This window comes from Gavia stellata, chromosome 35, assembly GCF_030936135.1.
Source record: "Gavia stellata isolate bGavSte3 chromosome 35, bGavSte3.hap2, whole genome shotgun sequence".
NCBI classification, from domain to species: Eukaryota; Metazoa; Chordata; class Aves; order Gaviiformes; family Gaviidae; genus Gavia; species Gavia stellata.
In genome coordinates this window covers 1,212,848-1,226,842 of record NC_082628.1, presented here as the reverse complement: position 1 = coordinate 1,226,842, position 13,995 = coordinate 1,212,848, and the positions used below count along the sequence as shown (strand labels likewise).

General features: G+C 53.5%; 2 protein-coding genes across 2 annotated transcripts in view; both read right to left on the bottom strand.

The window, feature by feature from the left end:
* Positions 1 to 800, bottom strand: part of LOC132320352 (electroneutral sodium bicarbonate exchanger 1-like) — a 29,619-nt gene extending 28,819 nt beyond the window's left edge. The window contains exon 1 of the mRNA XM_059832633.1: positions 780 to 800. Coding sequence (XP_059688616.1) covers positions 780 to 800 — 21 coding nt within the window. The remainder of the gene's footprint in view (positions 1 to 779) is intronic.
* A 203-nt stretch (positions 801 to 1,003) lies between these two features.
* LOC132320386 (electroneutral sodium bicarbonate exchanger 1-like) lies at positions 1,004 to 13,995 on the bottom strand. Its single transcript, XM_059832682.1, has 22 exons — positions 13,908 to 13,995; positions 13,100 to 13,203; positions 12,490 to 12,662; positions 12,114 to 12,274; positions 11,821 to 12,009; positions 11,564 to 11,652; positions 11,274 to 11,431; positions 10,817 to 10,904; positions 10,165 to 10,311; positions 9,896 to 9,987; positions 9,213 to 9,387; positions 8,943 to 9,076; positions 8,080 to 8,325; positions 7,872 to 7,977; positions 7,357 to 7,518; positions 6,558 to 6,671; positions 6,048 to 6,209; positions 5,206 to 5,457; positions 4,498 to 4,566; positions 3,777 to 3,950; positions 3,540 to 3,677; positions 1,004 to 1,030 (listed from the first exon to the last, which is right to left on the bottom strand). Exons 2-22 carry the CDS (start codon positions 13,172 to 13,174, stop codon positions 1,004 to 1,006), a joined length of 2,931 nt encoding a protein of 976 aa, XP_059688665.1. The 5' UTR covers positions 13,175 to 13,203; positions 13,908 to 13,995.

The window sequence follows — 13,995 nt, the reverse complement described above, 5'->3', positions numbered from 1 at the left end:
TGTCTCAGCCCAGAGACGGGCTGCACGGGGACGTGGCGGGGCAGAGTCAGGAGGGGGCCATGCTTCGGGCACGGTGCTGAGCCCCACTCCACGCTGGCGGCTGCGTGGCAGGAAAAGCCTTTGGGGACCTTCTGCCGTGAACCTCAACATCAGCTCTCCATCCTGGAGCTGGAGGAGGTTGAGCGAAACCTCGGGGCAGCACCACGCTCCCTCCCAGGAGCAGCAAGCAGGGACCAGGGCGGAGGCACGAACCCACCGCAGCCGAGCAAGACGTCGGGCAAATGATATGGGACGGGATAGTGCATATACCTGATGTCAGGAACAAGCCTGGCCGGGCTTGGCAGACCCCCTGAAACCCAAAATTATTTCTATGGATTTATTACGGCTTTTCTGGAGGATGCTCCACACAGTGAAGTACTTTGCAGGACACAGCCCCTGCCCTGGCCACCTCCTGCAGGGAGGCTGCCAGATGCCACCATGTGCATTAAACCACCTTTTCTCCCCCCATCCTTCCCTCCTGAGCAGATGGCAGTCGTACGAATCCCAAAGCACCCAAAGCTTCGCCTCCAACACCAAGCGGCACTCGGAAGGCACCTTCACCACTCTTAGGGATTTACCCACGCCGGCCACCCTAACAGGGGCCGACCCTGGGATCCCGCTGAGAAGGCAGAGTCCCAGGGAAGGTTTCCCATCCCTCTTTGAGGAGTTCTCGGGTGACAGCTCGAGCTGGCTGCCTCCGGAGAGGGACCCCTACCCCCACTCATGCCCCCCAATTATACCTGTACCACCCAGCACCCCATCCCCAGGTCCAACCCCGAGGCCGAGCCCTTAATTCTCCCAGAGGGACATCACCTTCCCTTGGCTTCCAGCTCCGGCCTGGGGCTCTTCCCCAGCCTCTCCCTCCACTTACTCCAAACCCCACCCTCAGCACAGCCCCACACACACTCCCCTCCTCCTTCCTCTGACCTCTCTCTTCCTTAATCCTTTCCTCACCTCCAGCACACTATACAGAGGGAGCCAGACGCACCACCTCCTCCACTGACTTCCCTGGCCAGGCGGGGACACGGTTGGAAAAATACTTTGGAATACCCGGAGCTGCTCAGCTCTTGCGGCCTAAGGCTTCAACTCCTTCAGCTGCTTCCGCCTCCCTTTTCTCGGGAACCGCTCCCGCGGCGCTGCAGGACAGCAGCTGTCCCCTCCGACAGTCACCATGCCACGCTGGCAAAAGTCAACCTACAGCTTGCAAAACCCCATCCCGTAAAAGCCGTCTGATTTTGGCCCTGCTTGGGGATGTACCCCTTTCTTCCTTACAGAGCAATTCTGTAGTTTCTTTTCCCCACCCGTTTGCAAGGAGCAACAACTTGCCCTTGGCATTTGGGGTTGGCTTCATGCACGAACAGGCTCCCGCAGAGGATGGGACAAGCCGATGGCAGGAGGGCTCGTGCACCCGTCCCAGCTGGGCACGAGGCACCAGTTGCAGACGCCGAGAGCCTGGAGCACGTGCTGAGCCCACAGCAAGATGCAGGGCTGCAAGGGGACCTTTTCTTCTGGCTTGTCCTCTCCTCCCAGGCTCCACGGCCAGCCGACTCGACCGCATGTGCCTGAGGTGACACCACAGCCCAACGACCCCCCGCCCCAAAACCTCAAGAGAGCACGAGAGCCATCTCTGCTTCACAGCTTCTTCCTGCACAGCGGCAGGGGAAGGGAGAAGGAAAAGGCATCTTGCCGCTTTCCTCCCGGCTCATCCCACCCTGGGAGAGAAGAGACTTTGCAAGGACAGGGGAGAAGAAAAAACTACAGAGTGCCAGGGAGGTAAAAGGAAGGAAAACAGCACTGAATGATAAAGCGGCAGCAGTCCCTCTACCACTACAAACCCACACCACCACACGCACGTACACACGGGAACTTCACGACACCGAACTCCCATTGACTGGCACGTACACCTCAGTTTGCTGGTCTAGAGATACTGAATGCCTGAAGCACACCAAGGAGAACTGAAAACATTGACATGGCTTTAATGGGAATCCTCCAACTGGAAAACAGCGGTATCTCCCCGTCTCTGCGTTGGCACGTCCCTGAGTCACGTTCTCACTCCTCCCCTTCAAAGCCGAGGCTCCTAAATAGCAAAACTGGGGGGAAAAAAGACAAAAAGAGGGAGAGCACCATCAGTGGAAGACCTGCCGGCTGCTGCTGGTTCAACCCTGTTCGTGGGACCACCCTGGCAGTGACGAGCTGGTTTGCATGCCACGGTCCTCGCTGCCTGTTCCCAGGGACGGGCCGTTTGCTCGGTACTGCCTGCCGAAGCACGGGAAAACTGTAGGCATGCGCCGTCGCTTGCAGAGGAGCACGGTCACGTTCACATGCAGTCCTTTACCTCTTTCCTCCCCGGATTCAGACTGTTTCTGTGTTCATAGTGAGAGCCTTCCACACGCTCGTTTTCAACACTTCCTCCGAGATATTAATCTCGCAAGGATCAGTCCTGCAATAAATATTTTACAGAGCAATCCGTGACTATGGGAACTGATGCCACCAAGTGCGTTAGCATCAGCAAGAGGAACAGCGGGGCCCCGAGAATCAAAGCTCAGCATAAGCACGGCAGGTTTTGCTGGATGAGGAGTTTTGCGAGGCAAGCCTGAGAGCTGCAGAGCTACAGCTCCGTGCAAAGGCTCTTGCGGGCGTTTAGCCCTGGAGTGGGCTCCTAAGCCACTGCTGGTACAGATCATGCCTGCAACTCCTCGTTTTTACATATGAGGATCTCCAGCTACCCTAAAGTCACTGAGGATGCGACTTTTTGGGGTCAGATGGGAGTTGTGCAGCCACTCTGCTTGGAGGCAGAGCCCTGCGATCCCCTCCTGCAGCCCTGCCCGTAGATGTGATTTTCCCACCAAGCTGACTGCTGCTTTCTATGGGACGCTCAAGAAAGATGCAAGTGGAAAAAATTGTGCCAAACACCTTCCAACTAATCTTGCCGGGGGTCCTGGCACTTGGTGGGGCTTTACCTGTCCCTGCTTTGCTTTGGTGTATCCAAGTTGCTGGTCTTGCCCAGTTTCAGCAGAACTGAACCGGCAGCAGCAGCAGCTTCCATCATTTTCGGGGACTCCTGACGGAAAAAAGGGACAAATCAAGTTCTCTGTCTTGGATCCAAGTGGAAATAAACTGAACACCCAGCAAAAACATTGCATGCTGCCCTCTCCTTCTGACTCGTGGCACCTTTAGCTATTAGCGCAGCAGGGTAAAGACCTTTCACTCTGAATTTTTTGGGAGGGGGTTAAAAACACTGTTACGAGCCAATCTTTCCATCATCATCATCATCATCTGTTATTATAAATGACTCATTTAAAAAATTATACCTCTATTCAAGTGTTAAGCTCACTGCTCATTCAGGGAAAAAAAAGGTTAAGATGTGGGATCCAGGCTATTAGGATCTGTTTCTTTTGAGTTCTGATCTTGCCCCAACATGTAAAGACAAGCTGTGCTAGAAACAGGCAATCTCACAGCCCGAGGGAGATGTCCAGCCCCGAGCGCCCAGCAAGCGTTACCTCTTCTTCATTGGCTTCGTTTTTGGCACCGTCCAACTTCTTCTTCTTGCTCTCTGGCATAAGGTCATCCAGGAAGCTGAGCTCTCGCTTTGAGAAGCAGAAATCCATGGCTTTCCGGACAAATACAAGAGCCAAAACCTGCACGAAATAGAGGGAAGATGCGGTGAGGCCAGAGGTGGTGCTACATCTCACTCCAACGTGGCAAACATCCCTGTGCCGAGCGGCACCGCCTCTTACCATCATGGGAAAGACGATGGCGGCACGGGACACCTTGATGGCCCAGAGCAGGACGAGGCAGATCAGCTGGATCACGGTGAAGAAGTGCACCTTTCGCAAGGGGACGTGCCGCAGGTAGATGAAATCCGGCTGGTGTTTCGCCGGCATCCAAAACAGCTTCAAGCGATCGAAGAACTGCAAAATCGAAGTGGAAAAGTTGCCACCTTGGGACTGCGGAAAGCTTCTGGCCCTCTTGAGACGTGGAGGGAGTTTTCAGGATCTCGCTCGCCATGAGAAACCGTGGATCCCACTATGCTCCTCCTGGGAGCAGCACCCATTTTCCCTTCGCTCCAGCTAGAAACCAGCTTGCCCGTGAGAGCTGCCCACCCACGTGCAATTATGCCACGTTATTCTATGATTAGCTTGTCTTGGCCCACTGAATCCCCCAGCAAGGATTTCCACCAGTGGTAGAAATTGCCTTCCCTGTGCACTCAACTCCCCCATTTTCACCTAACCAAACACTGGCCTGCCCTAACCTGTGTTTAAACAGGGAGCGCTCAACTTGCCCGGTCCTCCCAGCCCTATAGACCTCCTGTGCCTCCTCCAATCTTTTTCGTACACAAAATATTTTCATTGCTTGCTTTCCGAGAGGTTTTTTTCCCATGCCGCTGCTTTTTTCCTGCTTCTACGGAGATGAAATACCAGGCAGCGGACATGCTGCACGCTGTAAAAAAGTCCGTACCTGAATTTCTCCGAGCGACGACACGCCCATGTAGAGAAAGACGCCGTAAAGCACAGGCATTGGTATAAACTGAAAGAAAGAATGCAATCATTTATTTTTTTAAATTGCATTTTCAGTAGTACCACTCTCTTCTACAGGCACTGCCTCAAATTGCCTACAGCTTTCCAGTTTCCACAGGGTTAGAGACGTGTCGGATTTTAACCAGCAGAGCTTTTGTGCCTGCGAGTGAGCTAACGCTCTGCTTTAGGCTGACCGTTGGAGTTATCTTTCATCAGCAGAATCCTATCTTCCAGAAAGGTTGGAGGAAAACAGGCGACCATGCTACCATATGCCACGTTCTGTGACGGTAGAAAAACCTTTCTCCTTATTCTTGTAGCAACAAGCAAAAGCGACGTGCCTCCTCTTAGCCTAGCGAGGAGATTATCTTGTGGGAGGAACACGCAAGGAAGCCCATGGAGATGATTTCAGTGTGTTTAGCTACTGGAACGGCTGTGCTGAGGCATTTGGGGGAGCAAATTGCCATCGATAACGTGCTGAACGGCTGGAAAGCGTAAGCGAGGAGGCTGCTTCCCACTGTGGGTCAAGCCCCAAGGTTTGGGATCACCTCCTCCTCCGCTCCACAGCTGCTCGGGCCTGGAGAGAGGGGACTGGTTTTGGGTAACCTCCAAAAAGCTCGTGGCTGTTGGGTGTTTTGCATTTTCCTCTTACCTTTAACACAGAAGTGAAGAAGACAGAGCAGCCCATGAGCACAAAGATCATGGAGCCAGTGACTCTCTGCTCTCGTATCCCCAGAAACTTGGGTTGTTCTCCTGGAGCTGCGCACTCAGACTCGACTTTGAGGCTATTCACGTGGGTGATGGACAGGACGGTGGCAGCCACAAACCAGGGCAGCCCCATCACGGAGCACACCCCGAGCATCACGGCCACCATGAAAAGGTCCAGGTGGTACCCACATCCTTTCTGCGGGAAGCAAAACAAGGAGATGAGCGTCCCACAGCACAAGAGCAAGGACAACGTCGCAAGTCAGGCTCAAACCCTGCTAGAGCGCAAGTCAACTTCTTGAGAATTTAAAACACGCCTCGGAAACAAATAAGGAGGTATCTGCTCTTTGTGCAAGCCCCTTGCATGAAAAGGTGGCAGGAGTTCAGACAAAGTGGATTTGGTTGTGCGATAGCTACTTCTCAAAAGAAAAAAAGAGACCGGGTTTTTTCCTTCATAAAGAAATTTCCACCACTTGCAAGTAGGATGTGACTCTGAGTTATCCCTGGCAGCGCGTCAACACAATTCGATCCCCCATTCACTGCTGACATTTTAAAACAAAACCACGCTTCTCTATTTCTCCAAGATTAATTTGCTCCTCTGAAAGGCTGCTCATCTGAACTCCCTGTCGTTTGCTCCCTGTGTCATCATTAATGCAGGAGAGCATCCTGCCACGCAGCCTGACGTTTTCCCAAACCAATGCCTTCCCAAAGCATTTGGAATAGGAGCTTCTCCCCGTGCCTGCAGCCCGGAGTGGGTTGGGGATGGGCTCATCTCTTGCAGCCCCTTACCTTCAGCCTGTGCTCCTTCCTGTTCACAATAACAGCAGTGATCTGCTGGTCCATGAAGATCAAGATGGTGCAGAGCAGAGCTGGGATGAGCGCAGCCAACACCGTCCACCAAGGGTTGGGTCCTACGGGGCTGATGAACCACCCGCGGTCGTCTCTGGTAGGCTGCAACAAAGCACACACATCAGCATCGTCTCCCAGCCCAGCCACCTCACTGGCTTTGCTTTTCCCCTCCATTCCCATGTCAGAGCACCTCCCAGCCCTGGCTTCACGTCACCCTGGGGTTCAGCACTGCCGGTGCCCTCTTTGCAAGCACCTACAGATACTTCTCCTGGAGGTATCTAGTTTTGGGGCTGTCTTCTCCTTTCCCGAAGGAAACAATGCGCTTGGAGGCAGAAGAGGAGATGGTCGCACCACCAGCATCTCCTCCGGACTCAGCCCTGTCCTGCCCCGGCATCACCTTGTGGCATCCCCAAGGGCTGAAACCAGCTCCCTGCCAAAACACCCCGTTACCTTGAACATATGGGGGACGTGGAGCTTCGGTGATGGGATCCCAATCATGAAGTCCATGAGCACCATGACGACGATGGTGAGGAAAACAGCAAAGTCGCTTACTGTGGACCGTACCTGGGGCAAGAAACCAGAGCTGAAGGGGGCGTCGCAAAGGGGGCCACAACATGACATGGAAAAGTGAGGGACGTCAACGCCATTAAGACCGGTTAACAAAACCCCTCCATGCTGAGGACATGCAGCCCAATCCCTTGGTTAGATACCGTTGCTGTGTTTGTGCCTGTGAGATCTGGTGCCAGGCAATACAAAATGTTTAATTAGGTGGAAAAGGGTTGTCTTAGTTGAAACCTTAAAAAAAAAAATAAAATTACAAAAGAAGGAAGCAGATGTCTGCCACGACAGCCACGCTCACAGCTAAAACGGGAATAAGGCACTGAGGCATCATTTGTTCCTCAAAAGGAAGAAATAGTGTCGTTTGCTATGGCAGCTCCTCAGCTGAATCAGCCTTCCCCTTGAGCACATAATGCACAGAAGGTGAAAAAAAGTAACTGTGGAAGACCTGATTTCCCACTGCCTGAGCAAGAGATGGCTCCAGGACAGGTCGCCAGGCAGGTGGGAAATGCTACGATCCTTTTGCGCTCATGGAAATGAGTGAGGGACGTCCACGCTGATGGAGAGCTTGGCCTTCAAGGTCAACGTTTCCCAGCTCGACCGAGTGGTGGCAAATACTGCTTAGTGCTCCAGGAAAGCCATTTTGGGAAATGAGCGTGGAGACTGCTGCTGGCCACCGTCTTCTACCTACTCTGGTTGGGAAGTATCGGCTGGTCTTAAACTTCTTCAGTAAGCTCGACAGCACAAAGGTGGAGAAGAAGAGGATGCAGCACCAGAAGAGGACGTCAGGCGTGTAGGGGCCATTGGGTCCACAGGCAGGTCCTTGAAACTCTCCATGCAAATACCGACATTCCTGGAGAAACAGAGCATCAGGACACAAAGGCAGTGCACGTGCGGCAAGGAAACCTTGCATAACGAGGGGGTTATTTCTGCTGCCGGTCAGAAATATTGTCCTGCCACCGCGTTGAGGAGGCGGACAGTTATTACCCACGATGTTGGGCACAAGGTGGACTGGACAAGGTGGACGCTCCTTCCCAGGACCAAGCAGGTTAAAACCACCCATTAGATGTAAGCAATGACTTTTCAGAGCAGCACTAGCACAGCTGGAAGCCCATCACCACCTGAAGGGCTCCGACTTGCGCACCACGCGAATGCCCCTGGGCCCCGTGGCCGCGGCACGAGGAAGCAGTGGCTCGGGGCACTTACGGTCACCGTGAGGTTTTCCCAGGCGATGCCAGACACGTTGATCTTGTTGCTCTCCCAGAAACGCAGGGTTTCATTGCTGGGATGCGTCGGTGCCTCACACTTACAGCTGGGAGGAGAGAAGCCAAGACACGGGTAAGGGAGAGGCGATGCAGGTGCAGCCCTGAGCTCCTGCCAAGGGGCAGGGGCGTTTTAGGAGGAAAAAACCCACTAGTCGATGGTGAGGAAGTCGAGCTGGCTGTGCATGTGCACAGGGTAGGTCTCCCGCAGGTGACTCAGCTTCTCTAGAGCCTCGTAGATGAAGATGAGGCAGATGAGGGAGGCGAAGGCTTCTTCGGTGAAGCGGGTGATGTAGCACACCAAAGAGCTGGCGTCGGTGGCCACCAGCACGATGCAGAAGAAGGCGGTCCACAGCCCGATGCATGCCCGCAGAGAGAGATAGGAGAGCGTGTACTCCCTGGGAAACCAAAATAAAACCAAGGGTGGAAAGGCCAGCAAGAGGCTCCAAGTTGGGGCTTAATGATAAATTTAAATTGCAATAAGGGTGGTTCATCTCACATCGAAGTCATCACAGCAGAAGGACTGTCATGGAAAATACCCATTTCACATGAAAAACTCCTACTTTTTCAATGAAATCATCCAAACTCACAACATTTCAGCAGTAGACTATTTGGCTACCTGAGCAAACTGTATTTCCACTTCCAGCAACAATCAGGCTAAGAAGTGCCTTGTTTTGTACTCAGAGGGAAGCAAATCTTCCCCCATTCCCAAACCAGAGTGATTTGTCTCCTCTTCCTTGTGCAGCCCATCTTGGGCATCCACATCCTTGTGGTTTCTCCTCCTCCAGCTGCTTCGCTTTAAGCCTAAAACCCCCAAATGACCCCATCCATCCTTCAGAGAGCCAGGGCTCTCGCACCATCACATACTAAAGCAGCAGCGTGCAGCATCTGTGACACACAAGACAACTTCAATCGAACAACTGCCGCTGAGAGAAATGAAAGACAAACATCTTTTCTCCATCCCCGCTGCCTTCTGAAGGCTCTCACAGCACCCGGCCGCAGCAACCAGCCTTACTTGCAGAATTTGTAGAGGATCTTCTCAAAGACGAGCACGGGTCCGGTGCTGCCGAGGATGGTGAGAGGTTGGCCAGCAAAGAGGGAAAACACCACGCCGGTCATGGAGGCGCCCAGCAGCGACTCCATGGCACTCTGTCCGGGGAAGAGAGGCAGCAGTGAGTACAGAAAGCATTAGGGGGAAAAAAAACCCAGAGCAAACTCACTGCAGCAAGGACTTTTGCATGAGTTTTATCCTCCCCCGTGCCACCCAACAGAGAGAGCTGCTCACTATGTGGCCATCGGTCGCCTCCCCCAGCAGTCCCCCGAAGGTGATGACAGGGGACATGCAGGCACAGTAGAGGAAGAGGAAGGACGCCAGACACTGCAGCCTCAGACCATCCCGAAAGTCGCTCCAGAACCACGGGGCTTTTCGCTTCACATCCAGGATCAAACCTCCAAAGAGCCTGGAAGAAGGACAAAATAGAGACTGTTCTCCTGCAAGACCACATGGACTTTTCTTGGCTGCAGAAGGGCAATCACAAGCATGGAGTAATTTTCAGTGCTGAAAAGAAGCCGTCTCCTTCTCCCTTTTTACACCCACTAGAAGCTGAGGCACGCCAAAATGCCCTCCAACAACAAAAATAAAAAGAAGAAAAAAGAAAAAACAAGACCTAACCTGAGAGCCCATCCCCTCTTACTGCAACACTCCCTTGCTCTGAGAAGCAGCAGAGCTCTACCTGGAGGTATTTGCACATCTGCTTCCACCCCAAATCAAGAAAACCTGTGTGCAATGATGCTGTGGCTGAGCCCAGCTGCCCACATCTCCCACCTGCCCAGCCCAGGGACCCAGATGGGCATGTGGAGCCCCTTCACTGAACCAAAAAACCCCAAAAACCTGCTCAAAGGCAAGGTGCATGCTCAGATTTGGGAGGCAAGCAGAAAAAAAACACCCCAAACTATCAAAGCTTGCACCTTCCCGTCCGCTCCAGTTCAGGACCGCTGTGCTTCTCTGGCTCACTGTCAGAAGCACTGTCATCGAGAGCTCCTGGCATCTTCCTTTTTTCCTGTTCAAATGGAAATAAGAAAGACAGCTATTTGTAACCACTGGCTTGTTTTGCTTCTGGTCTGGCCATGTGACTGTGTCAAATAGGGACCTGGTGAATCTGGAGCCCTGAACAGCATCCCCAGCTGCCTGCCGTCCTGCCCGTCCCCCTCGCACCTCCCTCCACCGCAGCACCCACCTGCGAAGGGACGTTTTTCGGGGGCTCGATTCGGATCGATGGATCCCACTCTCCAGGCGGCAAGACCGTGACCTGATCCAGAAACTCATCGATGCCGGCCACGAGGTCAGCCCGGTTCTTGGCTTTATAGGCGACGTCATGGAAAACCTGCCCGTAGGAGACAACCTGCTCAGAGGACAACCCATCTCGCATGCCCTAAGCAGTGCAATAAGCACTTGGCTAAACGCAAGATAATTTCCCCCAAATTTCCTGCTGGCAATGGCAGGAAGTATTCCCCCAAAAGGAAAAATCTGTCCATCGTGTTCCTTGTAATCCTCTCCTCCACGAGGCCCCCCATCCCCCATGGCACACCGCAGCCTGTTGCTTAAAGAGGACAAGTTTTACTGGCCCTGGCAATGCCACCACTGGGGACAGCGTGCTGGGGACCCCGGGGAGAAGGACGAGGTGCAGGATGCACCCCGGGTGGGATTTCAGCCTCCAGGATGTGGGGGGATGCAAACGTGCGTGTTTGCTTTGGGGTGCGAACGAAGGGTGGGCTATTTGGAGAGCTGCCGGCAGCGGGGACAGCAAACGCTCTTCCTCACTACTACAGAGACAGGGAGAGGTGAAGAAAGCCAAAAATGACCCAGAGATATCCCTTCTCACGTCGCACCTCATCCGTCATGATAGTAGCCATGGACCTGCCGATCTCATGGTACTGATGGGCTTTTCCTTCTGGTCCAAGCAAAACAAACAGGAACCTGGGCAAGACAAACAAAAGGAGAGAAACGAACGTGTCATGGCTCAAAGAGCACCCAAGGAAATCCCTGGCAGCTCCCAGCCCAGAGCACGGCTCGAGAGGGGACACGGAGGCTCACCGACTCCGGTGATGAATTGGAAATTCATCAAAACCCATCGCAAATTTCATTTTGGGGCCAACTCTCATTCACGTTGGCCAATGGGTTTAAAAGCTACAGCAGGGAAGGGGGAAATGAAGGCAAGGAGACGTGGCTGGCAGAAACGTGCTGGCTCCCGCTGGCCTTGTTCCCTTGGGATGCCAAACTGATGCATGCCATCTGATGTTTTGTTGGGGGGGTTTGAAATAAAAACTTTGTGCTTCTCGTTCAGACCTTGTTGGGATGGGAACTTCCGTCATGCCCGAGAGGAGGACAGCCGGGGTCAGGCGGACAAATGCCACGATGGGCTGGCGAAGGAAATCCAGCTCTCCTACGAGCACGTTGGACGCTTCAGCCCCGCTGGGAATTTTCTTCATGAAGTGCAGCTCCGCCTGGGCACAACAAGCCATTTTCAGGCAATTACCCCAAAAGCAAAGCCCACAGCACCCTGCAGCTCCCTCTGCAGCCAAGGTTGCAACAGCAAATTCGGCCCTGAAGGCCTAAGAAAGCTATGAGTGTCTCACCTTGCTTAAATCCGTTGCGCTGGTCTCATGGTTCACCCCATTTTTAGCTTCCACAGTGGTGGGAGAAGGATGAGGGGTAAGTGTTTGAGCTGGTAGAAAAAAGAAAGTCACTCAGAAAGACGGACAAGGAGCAATTGGGATGCTTCTCCTTTGCTAGGACAAACCTAATGGGGCCAAAGCCCTGCAGAAACCTTCACCGGGTGCCAAAGCCCTGCAGAAACCTTCACCGGGTGCCAAAGCCCTGCAGGAACCCTCACCTGGCTTGTCGAGGAGGTGCAGGTCCGACCGCTTCTTGCTCACATCAGTAAACGAGCGGACGATGGGGAGCAGGCTGTTTCTTTTCTTCTCGTTCTGATGGTGGTGCTTCTTCAAAAGAACTTCTCCAATTTTTGCCCGCGTGCGCTCGTCAAACTCCGTGAGCTGTTCTTGCTGGCCCACGATCAGATCTGGGCATGGCACAGGAAAATGAGGCAGGGTTTGATCTAGGAAGGAAGGGCACAGCGGTGAGCCAAGCTCGGCCGTTCCCGGAGGGACGCGGCACCCACAGTACCTGCGATCTCTTCGATGCTGTTGGCACTAATGTCCAGCAGCACCGTGCCATTGATGATGCAGCTCCTCAGCTCAAAGAGGCTGTGCAAGGACAGCGTGGCCACATAGGGCTTGCTCCAGCGCTCGCCGCCGTCTTCCACATCCTCCTCAAACTTCAGCCACCTGCGGACATCAGGTGTGGTCAGCCCCATTGCAAGGAAACAGCCCCAGCTCTCCAACCCCTTTAACAGAGCTACAGGTAGCAAGGGGAGACGGCTCCTCCCATCGGCACCTGCAGCTGCAAAAGCTTCGCGTCCTGAGGAGTGGAAAACAGAGCCCGCGGGCTCTGCCGGCGCACAGGAACTCCTCTCCCACCGCAGCCAGCAGCAGGGATTTACCTTGCCGTTTCCTTCCACTCGGCATCTTCGCCCTCTTTCACGCAGATCTCATCCAGCTCGGTGAACAAGGCGTGAGGGACATGCTGCTCGTCCTCCTTGGTCCTGAGGATGAACTGCACCCGCTGGGACGGGGTGCCTGGGGGCAGAACACAGAGACCCGTCCCGTTACCACGCTCGAATACGGCCCATCACGCTCACTTGCAAAGCGGGCATCAGATCGGCACCAGTTCAGCCACAAATATTGGGCCGGCCCCTCTCCCCTGGCTCTGTTGGGGCTTGCACAGAGCCACAGAGAAGGAGAAGCATCTATTCCACCCCTGCACAAGGATGGGCAGCTTTCCTTACCCACATTTCCATTTTTAAAGCAGGCATCCCGCTAAGGAAGATGAGCCTAAATCCATTATACATTTAACTACCTCAAAAAAAAAAAGATGAAAGTTTTAAAAAAGAGGGTCTTGTTAAATAATGCCACTTTCCCTCGGAAGAACAGCAAGTCACTCAAACTAGCCACATGGACCTGCTTGCAGAAGACCCCAGTGCCCATGTAGCCCCAAGGAGTTTAATGAACGTGGTGGCGGGACTTACAGTGGTAGCCCTGCTCCGTCGGGGCACAGTCCTCCTCCTGTTCCCGATGCTTCTGCTTGTGGGGTCGGTGATGCCGGTGGCATTGCCCCACCGGCGGCATCTGCACGCCGGCGTACAGGGTCCGGTGGCCTGCAAAAAAGCAGCATTTGCATCGCTCACGATATTGGGGAGATGGATGACACAGATGCCACGGTTAAATCAGTGCAGCCATCCCAGGAGGAAACACCAATTTTGTTTTCACTGGATCCCTGAATGTCACAGACCTCTCCTTTTTTCCAAGCCTGTTTTACTCGAATTTTGCAACAACAGTGCAACAACAAGTGATGGCTCCCCCAAAAGTGCCCTGAAAGCATCCAACCTCTTCTCAAATTCCAGCTTGGGCTGGCCAACACTCAGCCTTGCTCATTAAGCAGTGACAGAAGGGAATTCTTTTTAAAATCTTTGTATGGCACAAGGCGACAAGAGAAGATCCAATCAGTCCCATGATAAGGAACTCCAGAAGAAAAGAAGAAAAGCACAGCCTCGCGCCTGCAGCTGTCCAATTATTCTCCAGACCTCTCCAAGCCAGGAGCAGCCTCTGCGAGTAAACAAGCCGTGAATTATCCAGCCCCATGGCTAAAGCTCACACCGTGACCTCCGCGGGGGCTTTTTCCCTCTGTTGAAAAGCCGTAATATTAAAACACGTGAAAATAACTGTGCTGCTTTATTAAGAAGCATGGCACGTTTTGCTGCACATGATGTCACACCGAGTGAGGGACATTGTAGGGACTTTGTGCAACGGGAAAAGGCGCCGGGCTGGTGGCCCCTCTACCAGCATCTCAGCAGAGACTCACCTTCCAACTCCTCCTTCTCATAGTGAATCTTGGCACTGTTGCTCCTTCTCCCCTGGTCAATCAGTGCCTCCTCGTCATGCCTCTGTTT